This window comes from Mastigoproctus giganteus, chromosome 2 (assembly GCF_048544385.1).
Source record: "Mastigoproctus giganteus isolate SK-2022 chromosome 2, ASM4854438v1, whole genome shotgun sequence".
Lineage (NCBI taxonomy): Eukaryota > Metazoa > Arthropoda > Arachnida > Uropygi > Thelyphonidae > Mastigoproctus > Mastigoproctus giganteus.
In genome coordinates, this window is record NC_143576.1 from 190,206,532 (window position 1) to 190,224,430 (window position 17,899).

Consider the following 17,899-nt stretch of genomic DNA (forward strand, 5'->3'; position numbering starts at 1 on the left):
AGGCTTCCTTGTACCATATGGCTAATAATAATAATAATAATAATAATAAAGATTGTTCAAAATTCTAATATCCTTCTTTCACCTGAGGTATTGAGTGGAGTGTACTTGGGTATGGCACCTGCAATATGCTATATGCTTATCTGTTGAATGTATTTAGTGCATTTTTTTTTGGAAAACCACAGTTATAAATAATGATCAGATTTTATGGTAGAATGAAGGATTTCATCCATACAAGAATAATTTCACTGACATGATATGAGCAAACAATAGGACCAGAAGATTTAAACAGTAATCCAACCAATGAAAAGAGGAATAACAATCACACAGATCATTCCATTTCACATTCTTGTAATGCCAAACAAGGACAGAGAATGGCCAAAAGAGAGAGAGAGAGGGGGGCTCCACTAGAGAAGGGACAATCAACAAATTGTGTGAGGTGTCTAGAGGGCTACTAATATTGACTTTAAGATTATAACAGGACTTAATTTCAAGAATACGAAGGGTAAAGCAATTAAGGAAACTGAAAAACGTATAAATAAGCTTTAATATTTAACAATAAGTTGAATAATGGTCATATTTAGAATTAAAAATGCATTTGAAAGTTCATAAAAAATACCTACTCTTTTCAGCAGGTACTTCCAGAAGCAGTTCCTCATCTATTTTTATTTCTAAATTTCCACTTTTTGTGCCTTTTTCTGTAGAACCATGAATCTCTTGCTCATTTATCTTTGTCTGGATTTTATTATTTAACTCAGAGGAATGTTCAAAAAATTGAAGTTCTTTTGCTGTTTTTTTAAATGATTGTTGATCTGGTCTGTCTGAAAGAGTCTGTATTTGTGGAATATTCCTGTTTTGTACTACTGAATCTATATCTCGTTGAGAAACTGATGTTTCTTGAATTTCTTCATCTTCTACTTTTGAGCTAATAAAGCCTTCGGCTTTTGTTTTTGATTCCACTGGAAACAGAGAAAACTTAGGTTCCTGAGATTCTATTACTTCAGCTTCCTTTTTATCTACAATCTTTTTAGTAATTTTATCTTTGGGATCTTTAATAAGTTCTACATTATCTGGAAAAAGAGAGGTGGCATAAGAAAGATTGGTTACTTTTAGAGCTTGTCTCTTTTGCTGATCTAAACCTTTATCAGGAATACTCACTGTGTCAAAAAATTGCAGGAATGATTCTTTTCTTATGTTTTTATATGGTCCTCTCTGGTCTTTATTATCTAATATATGGCACCTGGAAGTATCTTGGCCTAAATTCTTTGGAAAAGTACCTGAAAAATATGGAAGAAGTTTAGAATCTAAGTCTTTTCTTGAAGGTACTGGACCTACAGGTAGCAAACGTTCAAGAGCTGGAATTTCAAAATCACGTTCACGGACACCAGTTTGAACACCTTTATCTTCTGTAAGCTCATGCTGAGATGTTACATATGAACTGACAGTAGTGTGAGATATTTGCCTATCAACAGCAGTTTTAATTTGTTCTATTCCAGTCATTGGCTTGATTTGCTGAAATGCATCCTGGATACCACTACCAGCACTACTCATAGTGCTATCTGCAGATTTTTGTTCTCTTCTTTCTGTGGAACTATCCAGTACCTTTCGAAAGGTGAAATCTTTATCGGGAAGACCAATAGGTAACAATCGCTCTGGGGCAGGTTTCACCAGTGGCTCTAAACTGATATTAGAATGTATGCTCATTTTCCATGGAAATTTAGCAATCTCTTTTTTAATAATTTTAGCAGACTTTTCATCTCCTGACTGCACCTGAACAAACTGGTGAGACAATTTCTCACATTTATCTTTTGTTTTCTGTTCCACTTGGGGAAGGTCAATTGAATATGAGCAGTGTGCTTGTATACCGGATGGATCTTTGCTCATTTGAATATTATGTTGCTTTAAGTGTGTTTTAGGTGGATTCTGAACAACTGAACTTTCTGTTAGAATATCACCAGAGTGTATCATTTTGCTCTTTTGGTATATTTCATGATTTCCGTCTTGCTTATTGTGCAAAACTGTGCTTTTTTCTCTCTCTTTCTGATGAGCCAGTTGTAGGCTATCCTGATGAATGAAGGAGCTTTTGATAGTAATATTTTGTGAAAGCTGGGAGTCATCAGCTGAAGAACCAGATACATCATGCTTAGCAATAACACTGGTTTTAAAACTTTCAGGTTTTATACTAGTAGATGCAGCATCATTTGATACAGTACACAGTTTTTCCATATGTACGGACTTAATGACTTTGTGCGGAGAATCAGATTTCATTTCATATCTGGATATTGGTATCTTAACAGTTTCATTGCCATCCAATTTTAAAGATTCAGCCTTATAGGTGGTACTGTCATCTAATTTCAAAGATTCAGCTTTATAGGGGGTAGTGTTATCTAATTTCAAAGATTCAGCTTTATAGGTGGTAATGTCATCTAATTTTAAAGATTCAGCTTTATAGGTAATACTCTGTTGATGTGGAAGGGGCTGGAAAGCTGCCTTAGCAGTTTCTTTTTCTTCTGTGTACAGATTATTGCTTAACTGTACTGATGAAGAATTGATGCTATTGTAAAAAGAATTTTCAATGGTTTCATTACAACTCTCCAACTTTTCACTGCGGTCTTCTATCATAAAAGAGCTAATAATTACTTGATTACTTGATTTTCCATCTGCATTTTTCTCCATTGCTTCATGAAGAGATTTTTCTATTACTAAAGAATCATCAATCATTTGAAAATTCACACTTTGTTTTAGTTCAAAATCAGACATAGGAGGAGTCATAGCAAGTGTATGTTTGTTAAGCTTCTGTAAAGTATATTGTTCAGCATCAGAAGAATGTTCTTCAACTTTTAATATTTCTGATTGGTTTTGCATGTCTTTTGAAACAGGCTGTTGGATACCATTATCAGTGACTATAGTAGCTTCATTAGAAACAGCAATTGCTGGATCCATCACAGTTATTTTTTCCTCTCCTGGTAAAATATCTTTCACTAACCTCACTTTGGCTTGCTCTGCTATATTTCCTATTTTAAGACAAGGAAGTTCTCCAACGGAGCCATTCAACAGCTTTTCTTGCTCTGAATCTTCAGATTTTGGACTTTCAGGGATAGCTTCTAATTCTGGTTCTGCATCATCCCCATCACTGGAACAACTGAATTCTGGCAATTTCCAATTTTTCCACTGTGGTCTTTCTTTAGAGGATTTAAGAATGTGTTCTGCAGAAATATCACCTTCAAAATTTTCAGCATTTCTATGAGATTTTGTGTTATAAACTTTAGTTTTGAATCCTCCAAAGGAACTTGATTTGATTCCTTCATCATGCATTATTAATGGTTCTGCAAGTAATTGGTCTTTTTCATAGCTATTATCCACATCAACTGATGCAGTGCTTAAGTCTGAAAGAAAATTTAATGAATATATTAAACTATTTTAAAATTTGTATTATTACAATATTAAGCAATAAGTACACATTAGATGTTTAAATAATTATGACTTGATAATTTTAAATTGCAACTTTTTTTCCATCTTATATAAGATATATATTGTCATGCTACTGGCATTAGTTTTGATTTTATATTAGTTATATTAGTAGTCCTAGTAAAAGAAAGATATTGAAATCAAGTCAGAAAGTCCATAGCTTACCCAGGTGCAGATGCAGATAGTGATCACAATCTTGTAATGTTAAAGAGCAGACTAAAATTTAAAACACTAAAGAAAAGGAGCAACAGGAAGAAGTGGAATTTAGAATTATTAAGACAAGAAGAAGCAAAGCAAAAATTCAAAGACATAATAGGTGAAGCGGTACAAAAAAACCTTAATGAAAACAAAACAGTAGAAGGAAAATGCAAGTTTATTAAAGAAACCATCACCAGAGCAACAACAGGAATTGCAGGCTTCAAAGGAACAGAAGCGCGCAAACCCTGGATCTCACAAGAAATATGGGCAAAAGTAGAGGAAAAAAGGAAATCGAAAACCAACAATACTGAAGAAAGTGTAGAAAAACATACGAAATTAAGGAATGAACTACAAAGAGAGTGTAGGCAAGCAAGGGAAACGTGGTGGAGCGAGAGGTGTAAATTCATTGAAGATCTAGATAAAAAAGGCAGATCAGATCTAGCTTTCAACAAAATTAGACACTTCACAAGGAAGAAGGGAATAAGATCCAGCATTATAAACAACAAACATGGTCAACTTTTGACAGAACCTGAAGAAATAAAAACAAGGTGGAAAGAATATATCACCAAACTCTACCAAAAAGACCATCAACAAGAAATAGAAATCAAAAGGAGTGGCTCAGAAGACAACACGGAAGACCTGCCAATAACCAAAGAAGAATTTGAAGCGGCACTAAAAGCAGTGCCTAATGGAAAAGCAGTAGGAATTGATTCCTTGCCCATTGAGCTCATTAAAGAGGGTGGTGATGAGCTACATGAATGTATTTTCACCTTAACAAACCAGATGTACAAAGAAGGTTCATTACCTGAAGATCATGTCATGATCCCATTCCCCAAAAAGCACAATACCAAGAATGCAGCCAACACCGGACTATCAGCCTTATCCCGCATGTATCCAAAATACTACTAAAAATAATAAAACAGAGAATCAGTGACAAAATTAACAGATATTTAGCACCCGACCAATTTGGTTTCAGGAAAGATAGGGGCACAAGAGATGCCATCGCAGCCCTAAGGCTCATGGGAGAAAGATTTATTGACCTAGGAAAAAATCTTTACATCTGCTTCATTGATTACGAGAAAGCCTTTGATAGAATACAATGGCCAAAACTCTTCTCAATCCTGGAAAAAATAGGAATGGACGAAAACATACTAAACTTAATAAAAAAATTGTACAAAGACCAGAAAGCCATAGTATACATTGATAACTTGGAAACAGACCCAACAAAAATAGAAAAAGGAGTACGACAAGGCTGCCTACTTTCACCAGGCCTATTTAACCTCTATGCGGAGGAAATGATGGCAGAAGCCCTTGGAAACAGCAATTTAGGAGTGACCATAAATGGCAAACAAATAAAAGCAATAAAATTTGCGGATGATCAAGCAATTGTAGCAACCAGAAGGAGTGACCTGATCAAGATGTTAAAGCTGATCAACCACACAGCAGAGGCTTATGATATGAAAATTAACATGAACAAAACGAAGTGCATGACATTCTCAAAGGACCCCAAAGCTATGAACATCAAAATAGGAAACAATAATATTGAACAAGTAGCAAAATTTAAATATTTAGGACAAATGCTGAGCCAAGATGTAAGTTGCACCAACGAAATAAAAGCAAGAATTGGGCAAGCAAAACAAGCTTTCAAGGAAAAACAAAAAATTCTGACAACAAAGTATTTGAATGAGCATATAAGGAAAAGAATTCTAAAATCCTATGTTTGGAACACGGCCCTATATGCATCCGAAACCTGGACGATAAACAAACGAGACGGACAGAGAATTGAAGCATTTGAGATGTGGTGCTGGAGAAAATTCAAGAAAATAAGCTGGACCGAAAAAAAGACCAATGATGAAGTCTTAGAAGAGCTAGGAGAAAAACGAAAAATGATAAACCTAATCAAGGAGCGAAGAGGAAGGTGGTTCGAACATAACCTAAGACACAGTGAAATGTTAAGCCTGATTATAGAAGGAAAGATTAATGGAACTAGACCCAGAGGGCGACCCAGAAACAATTTCATAAAGCAACTGCGAAGGGATACAACAACAAGATCATACCAGGACTTGAAGAAGCTGGCACTCAACAGAGAGATGTGGAAAAAAGTCATCAGTGCTACCTACCAGTCGTAGAGAATAAAGGAACCCATATACAAATCACCCATGATGATTTTTATATATATATATATATATATACAAATTATAAAATTTAATATTGCATTCACCTGTAAAGGTAAAAGGCCAATCACTTATATATAGTGTAGACATATTTAAATATTTTTCACTGAATTTTTTTGCTCCTGTGGTTACATAACTCTGCATAATGTAAATATAAAATACTATACTCATAATAGTAGCAATTTTCATTAAGAAACATTTTGTAATCTAGTGACTGTGCAAGCTGAAATCCAGATTAAAACATTTAAAGTTTATAAAACTGCCATCTACAAATATTTATTATTAATTTATTTTCAAAAATTATATGCATAATGATAAATTACTATATTATTAGTATTAGTAGTTAAATTAAAAAAAATAAAAATTAAAGGCAAGTTTATAAAAAATTTAAAATGTCAATAGTAACATAAACATCAACAACTGGTATATTCATAGAATTCATAGCACTCTAAAATGTGGTCACATATGAATGTTTCTCATCAACAATACTATAAGCACTGTAAAGCTAAATTATAGTACACTCTTTAAAATTCAAAATACGGCACCCTCAGGGATTGAGACGTACCAGATTTTAAAATTTTATAGAATTTTGAGAGGTGTACCTAGTGAGAGAGCAGGTTTGGAGAAGCACATTTCAGTGAATATTAAACAGCTGAACTTATTTGCATCTGTAGATGTTTATATTAACTAAAAGGTACTGCTAATGGTTAAAATGTATGTGACAGTTCAAAGTTAAATGTGAACAAATGACAATAAACAGTTGCAGAAAATGTTATCAGAATATCGTGGATGTGCTCCAACACTACCATCGATACTCTGATATTCTAACACAATCCATCGAAAAAATACTTTCACAATGGAGAATAAGAAAACACTAACTATTCTTAAGGAATAGTTATTATAATGAGGCAATCTTTATAGTTTACATGATATTTTGCTTATAACAACGTACTGTGGAGAAATTCAATCAATTTCTCAAATATAATAAGAAAGATTGCTAGATTTAATTTTTGCTACAATTATAACAGCAGAGGGAACAAAAGGCAACTCAGTCTTCTCTTCCACAGCATTAGTATGGAGTGGAAAACCAAGTGAGTGACCTTGAGCTATCTGATGCTTTGCTCCCTACTTTAGTCATGTACCTGATGAGCCACATGACTAGTTTTAATGAAGTACATATTTTTCCAGCTGTACCTGTACTGGGCAATTTCAGTCTCATGCAAGTGCTGTATGATCAGACATAGCTAATTTGCAAGTGCAGTTTGTGCCAAATTATGCAGTTACTGAATAAGAGACAGCACTGAAAGATGGAAATTCAAAGTTATAATACAGCTAAAACTGTATGACCTCAGAAAAATTATGAGATATTTGCTTAAATACCCTGTCCTTTCATTTGGTTTTGTGGCCAGCAGGATTTGAGCCACGTTCATAATACAATGGTCTTAATTCTCACAGCAAAACAGACTTGATTGGTATTGTATCAGAGAAACTGGTACAAAACAATACAGTCAATAATAATAATAATTATTCCTTAAGAAGAATAGTTAAATATAAGACAACTTGTTAATTTCATTAATTTTTTCCTTTCATGATTAATCAGTCCCTCAACAGATAGCAAGCAGTCTCTAGTGACCACACTCAGACAAAACAGACTGGTTTGGAGAACTCAGTCTTGAGGTATCTGCAAACCTCATATATTTCTCTACTTCACTCAAGACTCTTTACATATTCACCCCGGGGGCTCACATCTGGTGAGTATGGGCTTGGCAAACCCAGGGTCCTGAGCTGGATATCATCATTCTTCTCTTTCTTGGTGATGCCTTCTACTTCTCTCTCTCTCTCTCTCTCTCTCTCTCTCTCTCTCTCTCTCTCTCTCTCTCACACGCACACACGCACACACACACACACACACACACACACACACACACACACACACACACACACACACACACACACACACACACACACACACACACACACACAGGGGGTAACTCGGGAATTTTATTATTTTTTTTTTGGCTGGTGCAGCATAAGCCTCAGGCTTCCTTGTACCATATGGCTAATATTAATAATAATAATAATATACTCTTTACATATACTCTTGCATCATTCTTTCCTAAACCAATTTTCCACGCTTCTTCATCCCCCTTACTTCCATACCCCCCTCTCACTCTCTCTTGGGAAAGAGGTGCTTGGGGCACTGTGAGATTGGCAGATGGGCTGAAAATGATATTTATATCATTTTAAGTACCATTACTTAATACAAGGCCTCCGTAGCTGAGTGGTCAGGAGCGAGAGTGCAGTAGCACGCGCTCTTTGAGTAGACCGGGGTTCAAGCCCCCGATTGCTGAATACGGTCGATCTGCCAACCCGCACTGGACCAGCGTGGCAGATTATGGTCCATTTCCCTCAGCATGAATTGTTGAGGAGGCTTCCATCCTGCAGTGGGTTGATAATGGCTGCACTTTATCTTTTTTTTTTACTTAATACAACTAGGCAGATGTGCTGAAAATGATACTTATTTTTAACATTGATAAATGCAAAGTTCTGCATCTGGGTGACATGGGCAATTACAGACCTGTTAGCTTAACTTCTGTTACAGGGAAAATAATGGAGTCACTGGTTAAACAACTGACACAGGACCATATAGACAGGAGTGCAATTATACTTCAATCACAGAATGGATTCATTAAGGGGAGAACTTGTCTGACCTATTCGACTTGATACTACGATGCAATGACAAAGGACTGGATGCAAAAAATAATTTTGACATCATATACTTGGATTTCATGAAAGATTTTGATATTGTTTCACATAAAAGACTGTTGTAGAAATTGGAGCAGTGTGGCATTAAGGGCAAGTTACAGCTATGGATAAAAGGATGGCTGAGTGTGAGAAGGCAGAGTGGTTATCAATGGACATGGCTCTTCATGGATTATTATTGGATTTCTCCAGTTGAGTGCTGGACCCATTGTTGTTTCCCATATTTATTAATGATATTGACAAAGGTATATCAGGTTTAATATCTAAGTTTGCAGTGATACAAAGGTTGACAAGACAGTTAATGATAGAAAAATTAGGCACATAGGCTGACATATGCAACTGAAGTTTAACATTGACAAATGCAAGATACTGCACATAGGTATGTTGTTGTTGTTGTTATTTGGTTTTTAGGAGCATTAGCAACTAAGGCCATATTGCTCCGAGGATATGCAGTGGTCATTCCCTGACCTTTCCGCATCTTCCGTATTTGGTGGTCACGGGCTCGAACCCCAGTCTAATCAAGAAGTGTGTGCTATGCACTGCCGCTCCTGCCCACCTGGCTACGGAGGCACCTGCATATAGGTAGCAGTAATCCCAGAGTAGTGGTACCACAACTGTGTGGTACTACATTTAGGGTAGTGAGGGTAATTGTGCAGTCAGATATTAAGTTCTCTGAGCAGTGCAGACAGGCTGTTAGGACAGCTCATGGGGTTTTGCCAATAATATACAGGAATTTTGCTAGCAAGGATAAGGATGTGATTATTCCATTGTATAAGGCAATGATCAGGCCTCAACTTGAGTAGAGGGAGATATATTTTCACTGCCAGAAGACAGAACCATGGAGCACAGATACAAAATTTTGGATATTAACAGAAGACAGATCTCATGAAATTTACTTTCAGAGTGCATGCTACAGATTATTTGAATGGATTGCCTGCCGCTGTGATCAATGTTCATAGTTTGGTTAAGTTCAAAGCAGAAATGGAGAGGTCTTTTTGGCCACGAGGAAGGTGTGAGAGATAGATTTTTTTTTTGTTTTTGGCAAGCTTAAGAAAAAGCTTGCTTCTTGCATAATTTAGCTATTATAATACTAATACTAATTATCTAACAAATCTTCACTTCTGTGATAACTGCTACCAAAATGCAGTACCTTGCATTTATCAATGTCAAACACAAGTGTCGTTTTCAGCACATCTGCCTAGTTTATATAGATCTTTAAGTAGTATAACCTAATTAATGTCACTGATCACGCTTCCCACCTTTGTATCATTAGCATATTTAAACATCTAATTTGAAATATCTACATCAATATCATTAATAAACATTAAAAACAGTAAGGAACCCAACACTGAAACTCTGTGTGTACGTTCATCAAGTTAGTCCATGAATAAGAGCATCAGACAAAAGTTGTTTTTAACCACACATTTTCTCCTATCACTTAACCATCCCTTTATCCATATTAGAAACTTATCCCAAATGCTATATTGTTCTACTTTACTCATATATAACAATTGTAAATTAAATGAAATCTAAGCATAAAAAATTATTCTTTACTTCCTGTAACTTTGTTACAACCTTATAGTAGATAAGCATATTGGTCAGGCATGATCTCCCTTTAATAAATCCAGTGATGGCCTTACAGTGTTAACATTATATTTAAATATAATATTAAATGATGTGATGCAAGGAAGCAGACTTTCTGTCTATTTACAAAACACACACACACACACACACACACACACACACACACACACACACACACACACACACACACACACATATATATATATTTGTATATATATATAAAAATGTAAAAAAAAAAAAAAAAAAAATTCTCAGTTGTTAATATTTCAGCCTAAAAGTGAATATCCACTGCTGCCTTGAACTTGACCAAACTCCTGAAGATCCAAGAAGCCTAAAGATAAGCATCATAAGATGCTTATCTTTACTTGTTAACTTCTACTTGTATTTGTTAACAGGAGAGACAAGTTGTTAACAAGTGGTCTGTACTTGTTAACAGGAGAGACTGCTTCTACAGGGATGGGATACACTTAAATAGAAAAGGTGCAAGAATATTTGCTGATGCTATCGAGGCAGTGTTAGGTGGGTCGGAAAACTGCTAGCTTGGGGAGATACAAGGTCTTATAGATTAATATTTGTTGTTGTTATTTGGTTTTTAGGAGCATTAGCAACTAAGGCCATATTGCTTCGGGGATATGCGGTGGTCATTCCCTGACCTTTCCGCAAACTCCGTATTTGGTGGTGACAGGCTCGAACCCCGGTCTAATCAAGAAGCGTGTGCTACGCACTGCTGCTCCTTCCCACCTGGCTACGGAGGCGCCTATATATAGATTAATAGTAGCCACTGGCAGAGGTGAAAGTGATTCTTGCACTGCTTCTATTGGAATGAGCAGCAGCCTGGAAAACAAGATGCAGGATATTTCAGAGACTGCTAGAGTCATTGTGGTACAAGTAAACACATGGATTGTGTTAGGGTAGCTAAGAATAGGAACAGGTGCATGTATATTTGTGTGTACACCAATGCTAGGAGTTTGGTAAATAAATTTGATGAATTTGAGGTATTGCTCACAATATTAAAGGCAGATATTGTTGGGATATCAGAGACGTGGTGTCACACAGATATAAGGAATGCAAAACTCGAATTTGGGAGTACAATGTGTACAGAAAGGAAAGGAGGGAGGAGGGGTTATGCTATTAGTTAAGAAACACATAAAATCCAAGGAAGTGAAGCCAGTCGACATCGCTGGACAGTGCAGTGTCGAGTCAGTTTGGTGTGACATAAGCACTGGGAGATCAAATTGAGAGTAGGAGTGTGCTATAGGCCTAATGACTCTAATGAGCATAATAAGAAACTGTACAGGGAAATAGAGTGGGCCAGTAAATCAGTGAGTCTTATAATGGGGGATTTTAATTTCCCAGATATTGACTGAATTTGTGGGTTGGTCACCCACACACTAGCAAGGCTTTTGTAGATTTATTGGATGATTGTTTTCTACATCAGCATGTTCTGGAGGCAACTAGAGGGAGTAATACCCTTGATCTGATTATCAGCAGTGATTCTCATGCATTAAGAATCTGCAGATAAAGGAACCACTAGGTGGCAGTGATCACAGTGTGCTGAAGTGGGATTTGAAGTGGGAAGTGGAAGGTAACTACCATTAGGGGTAAAGGGAAGGGGTTTTTGCTTTCATAAAGGCGACTACGATGGTCTGAGATAGTATTTTAATTCTATACAGTGGGACCAACTGATGATGTTACCAACAGCAAATTCAAAATGGGAAGCATTCAAAGAACTTATCATGGAAGCTACTAGGCTTTACATTACATACCAACTAAGAGATATTGTTCAAGGTTTAGGCCTAAATGGATGTCAGATGAACTAATGAGACATATGGCAGAGAAGAAAAATGCATGGGATACATATAATTTAACATGTGACACAGAAGCCTGCGATAGATATAAGCTGATCTGTAACCAAGTTCAGGCGAAGGCAGATTACGAGAAATCTATGGCAAAGGATGCAAAGAAAAAGAGCAAAGAGTTCTTTGCTTATGTAAACTCTAGAAGGAAGGGGATGAATCAGATTGGTCTACTTGATATCGATGGTTCAACTGTTGATCCTGCTCAGGTAGCTAACAAAGTAGCTAACAGACGATACAAAGGTTGGCAGGGTTGTTAAGGACACTACTGACGCTATGCTGCTGCAACAGGATCTGGAAAGGTTGAGCAGATGGGTTGAGAGGTGGCAAATGAAGTTTAACATTGACAAATGTAAAGTACTACATATGGGAAACAGCAACCCGAGAGCAACGTATCAACTCTGTGGTACTACACTGACAGTGATAGAGAATGAAAAGGACCTGGGGGCAATTGCGCAGGCAGATATGAAGTTCTCTGAACAGTGCAGACAGGCTGCAAGAGTAGCTCATGCTGTCTTGTCAATGATATACAGGAATTTTTCTAGCAGGGATAAGGTTTGTTGTTTGGTTTTTAGGAGCATTAGCAAGTAAGGCCATATTGCTCCGGGATATGTGGTGGTCATTCCCTGACCTTTCCGCATCCTCTGTATTTGGTGGTGACGGGCTCAAACTCCGGTGTAATCAAAAAGCGTGTGCTACGCACTGCTGCTCCTTCCCACCTGGCTACGGAGGCGCCTGCAGCAGGAATAAGGAGGTGATTATTCCCTTGTATAAGGCAATGGTCAGGCCACACCTTGAGTACTGTATATAGGTCTGGAGGTCTCATTTCAAGAAAGATGTAGAGCTGCTGGAACGAGTACAGAGAAGGGCAACAAGATTAGTGAATGGAAGAAGGGGTTGCTCTCACGAAGAAACGCTTAAGTTTTGCAAATTACAGTGTCTGGAGACTAGGCACCGGCGAGGTGATCTGGTAGAGGTGTATTAAGCCTTGAATGGTTTGAGCATGCTCCCGATGGGATTCTTCCTCTTGCTCAGAATAATCACCTGAGAGGGCATAAATTCAGATTGAGGAAAGACAGATGTAGGATAGATGTGCGGAAATTTGCCTTTAGCCAGCGGGTAGTTGGTTGGTGGAACAGACTTCCATCCCTTGTTGTGGAAGTTGATAGCCTAAATAAATTTAAGGCTCAACTGGACAGATATTTTGAACGAACGGAGGGGTGAAATGGAAGTGTGTGTTTTTTTTTTTTGGCTGATGCTGCATAAGCTTGCTTTCTTGCATTGTATGCCTCTATTAATGCTAATGCTAAGATCCAGCCTTCTGCTACTATCTAAAATTTTATATTTGTGATCCTAATTTTTTTTTAATCCTACCAGTGAAAATATATACATTAATCACGGAGCTCTCCCCCAAGATTCTAGTTACCAAGCTTTGAGAATTGAGAGAACTGCCCATTTCTGCACATAGTGTAATTTCTTTAATTTCTTAAAGAACTACAGGTTATTCTCAGACATTTCATTGTATTTCCTGTAACACTTCTTTGGTGACTTTAAAGACAGCAGAACAGGTAAATGTGGTAAAACATAATTACACAAAGTTCTTACTTTAATCATTCTGAGCTTTCTTAATAATCATACTTACATTTATGTTTTTTTGTTATTAAGTATGAATAATAGTAAATTTTAACTTTAATTCTAATTTAATGAACAATATTAGTAGTTAATTTGCAGGTTGATATGTTAATATATAATGGGACGGTAAAGTGAATGGTAACTTAAATAATTTAGCAATAAATAAATAAATAAATGCCGAAATACGTGAATTGCTGTCCTTATTATACCATCAGCTTCACCACTAAGGCATTATTTATTTTTTTTAGACTCTTATTTGGACCATTAGACTGTTATTTATTTATGTATTTATTTAGATTCTGTTTATACAAGGGGTGTTTGAAAAGCTGAAACGAGGATGAAAGGGTTCTAAAAACTTTGGCACTTAATAGTGTATAATACTTCAAATCCCCCCAACAACTTTCATGCAGTTTTAATAACATCTTTTTTCGACTACAGATACTAAAGTCAACAAAGTTCTGTAAATGAGGAAAAATGGATAAAATCAGTCACTGTGCAGGCATACAATATTTGGTTAAAAAAAAAAAAAGAAAAAAAGAGAGACTAATGACAAAGACAATTCATGTGGATATGATTATAAAATTGGGGAAGGATGCCCTTTCCTATTCCATGGTTAAGAAGAGAGCAGCAGAATTAAATGAGGGAGGGAGAGCCTGGAAGATGACCTGCACTGTGGATGACTTGCAAGTTGATCACTCCAGAAGTTGTTGATGGTGTGCATGATCTAGTGATGGGTAATCAACGAGTGATAGTTCGATATGTTGCCAGTGTCTTGGGAATCTCATCTGAATGTGTTTACCTCATAAAAAAATAAATAATGCCTTAGTGTGTGAAGCTGATGGTATAATAAGGACAGCAATTCACGTATTTCGGCATTTATTTATAGGAGTTTAGTAAATAAATTTGATGAATTTGAGGTATTGCTCAAAACATCAAAGGCAGATATTGTTGGGATATCAGAGACGTGGTGTCACACAGATATAAGGGATGCAGAACTGGAATTTGGGGAGTACAACGTCTACAGAAAGGATAGACAGGATAGGAAGGGGGGAGGGGTTATGCTATTAGTTAAGAAACATATAAAAACCAAGGAAGTGAAGCCAGTCGACATCGCTGGACAGTGCAGTGTTGAGTCAGTTTGGTGTGACATAAGCATTGGGAGATCAAAATTGAGAGTAGGAGTGTGCTATAGGCCTAATGACTCTGATGAGTATAATAAGAAACTGTACAGGGAAATAGAGTGGGCCAGTAAATCAGAGAGTCTTATAATGGGAGATTTTAATTTCCCAGATATTGACTGGAATTTGGAGGCTGGTCACTCACACACTAGCAGGGCTTTTGTGGATTTATTGGATGATTGTTTTCTACATCAGCATGTTCGGGAGGCAACTAGAGGGAGTGATACACTTGATTTGATTATCAGCAGTGATTCTTCATGCATTAAGAATCTGCAGATAAATGAAACACTAGGTGGCAGTGATCACAGTGTGCTGAAGTGGGATTTACTCAAAGAGGTAACTTCCATTAGGGGTAAAGGGAAGGGTTATTGCTTCCGTAAAGGCGACTACGATGGACTGAGACAGTATTTAAATTCTATACAGTGGGACCAACTGATGATGTTACCAACAGCAAATTCAAAATGGGAAGCATTCAAAGAATTAATCTTGGAAGCTACTAGGCTTTACACACCAACTAAGAAATATTGTTCAAGGTTTAGGCCAAAATGGATGTCAGATGAACTAATGAGGCATATGGCAGAGAAGAAAAATGCATGGGATACTTAAAAATTAACACATGACACAGAAGCCTATGATAGATACAAGTTGATATGCAACCAAGCTACAAAGGAGGTTAGGCAGGCGAAGGCAGATTACGAGAAATCCTTGGCAAGGGATGCAAAGAAAAACAGCAAATAGTTCTTTACTTATGTAAACTCTAGAAGGAAGGGGATGAATCAGATTGGTCCACTTGATATTGATGGGTCAACTGTTGATGACCCTGCTCAGGTAGCTAACAAACTAAATGAATATTTTGCATCGACATTCACACATGAGGAGTTATTCAGCGAGGGGAATGCCAGAGGTGTATTCAACTCTAGCAGTAAGCTACAGAATCTTGAAATCACTGGGAGTAAAGTAGAGGAGAAACTGTTGAAGATAAACACAAGAAAGGCACCCGGGGTGGATGGGATCTATCCAGTTATATTAAAGGAGGCAGCAAAGGAAGTAAGCAAACCCTTAGCCATAATTATGAGAGCTTCCTTGGACTCAGGGGAGGTACCCATAGACTGGAAATGTGCAAATGTGACCCCAATTCACAAAGGAGGATCAAAGGCTGACACAAGTAATTATAGACCTGTGAGCTTAACTTCTGTTCCAGGAAAATTAATGGAGGCACTGGTTAAAGAAGCACTGCAGGATCATTTAGACAAGACTTCAGTTATAGCTCGGACACAGCATGGTTTTGTTAAGGGGAAGTCTTGCCTGACCAATTTGATTGGATATTATGATGCAGTCACAAAAGAACTGGATGCAGGGAATAGCTTTGATATTATATACTTGGATCTTAGAAAGGCTTTTGATACTGTTGCACATGGAAGACTGCTACGCAAATTGGAGCAGTGTGACATTGGAGGCAAATTTTTGCTATGGATAAAGGGGTGGTTGAGGGGGAGAAGAATGAGAGTGGTAATCAATGGACACTGCTCATCGTGGACTAATGTTATTAGTGGAGTCCCTCAGGGCTCAGTGTTGGGTCCATTATTTTTTCTGTATTTATAAATGATATTGATGATGGTATATCAAGCTTAATGTCCAAGTTTGCAGACGATACAAAGGTTGGCAGGGTTGTCAAGGACACTACTGACACTATGCTGCTGCAACAGGATCTGGAAAGGTTGAGCAGATGGGCTGAGAGGTGGAAAATGAAGTTTAACATTGACAAATGTAAAGTACTACACATGGGAAACAGCAACCCCAGAGCAACGTATCAACTCTCTGGTACTACATTGACAGTGGTAGAGAATGAAAAGGACCTGGGGGCAATTGTGCTGGCAGATATGAAGTTCTCTGAGCAGTGCAGACAGGCTGCAAGAGTAGCTCATGGTGTCTTATGAATGATATACAGGAATTTTTCCAGCAGGGATAAGGTGGTGATTATTCCCTTGTATAAGGCAATGGTCAGGCCACACCTAGAGTACTGTATACAGGTCTGGAGGCCTCATTTCAAGAAGGATGTAGAGCTGCTGGAACGAGTACAGAGAAGGGCAACAAGATTAGTGAACGGAACAAAGGGGTGCTCTTACGAAGAAAGGCTTAAGTTTTGCAAATTACAGTGTCTGGAGACTAGGCACCAGCGAGGTGATCTGATAGAGGTGTATAAAGCCTAGAATGATTTGAGCATGCTCAATGCTGATGGGATTCTTCCTCTAGCTCAGAATAATCACCTGAGAGGGCATAAATTCAAATTGAGGAAAGACAGATGTAGGATAGACGTGCGGAAATTTGCCTTTAGCCAGCGGGTGCTTGGTTGGTGGAACAGACTTCCATCCCTTGTAGTGGAGGTTGATAGCCTAAATAAGTTTAATGCTCAGCTGGACAGGTATTTTGAACGAACAGAGGGGTGAAGTGGAAGTGGGGTTTTTTTTTTGGCTGATGCTGCATAAGCTTGCTTTCTTGCATCAAATGCCTCTACTAATGCTAATGCTAATAACAGAAGTTCTCCCTATGAAAAAGGGGTCAACATGATGGGTCCTGAAGTTGTTGACAGCAGGTAAAAAACACACAAAGTTTTCACGTAAAGTCAATATCTGCATCATTTTCAAACAGATCCAGCAAATTTCCTTACAAGGTTTGTGGTCATGGATAAGACATGGGTCCCTCACATTCAGCCAGAGACAATGGAGCTGTCCAAACAGTGGAAACACAGTACAAAAACTGAGTTACCCTCAGAAAGGCCAGACAGTCACAGGGCATAGCATATTACACAGACCTTGTGAAGAATTTGCATAATAAAGCCAAAGATAAATGCTGAGGAAGTCTCAGCAAAGAAGTCTTGCTCCACTTTTCTGTAGTCCTTTAAGAAATCAAAAGCAGATTACACACTATACAGGTTTCAAGTGCTTGATTTATTGCTATTCTCCATTTTTTATTTATTTGCACACTACACTGCTAAAAGGACAACTTAATATGCACCTTCTGAGCCATTTTTTTATAAACGTTGATTAGC

At 37.4% G+C, this 17,899-nt stretch overlaps 1 protein-coding gene across 1 annotated transcript in view; it reads right to left on the reverse strand.

The window, feature by feature from the left end:
- Positions 1–17,899, reverse strand: part of unc79 (UNC-79 domain-containing protein) — a 1,082,710-nt gene that overhangs the window by 385,545 nt on the left and 679,266 nt on the right. The window contains exon 36 of the mRNA XM_090389680.1: positions 621–3,383. Within this exon, the coding sequence (XP_090245806.1) occupies positions 621–3,383 (2,763 nt within the window). The remainder of the gene's footprint in view (positions 1–620; positions 3,384–17,899) is intronic.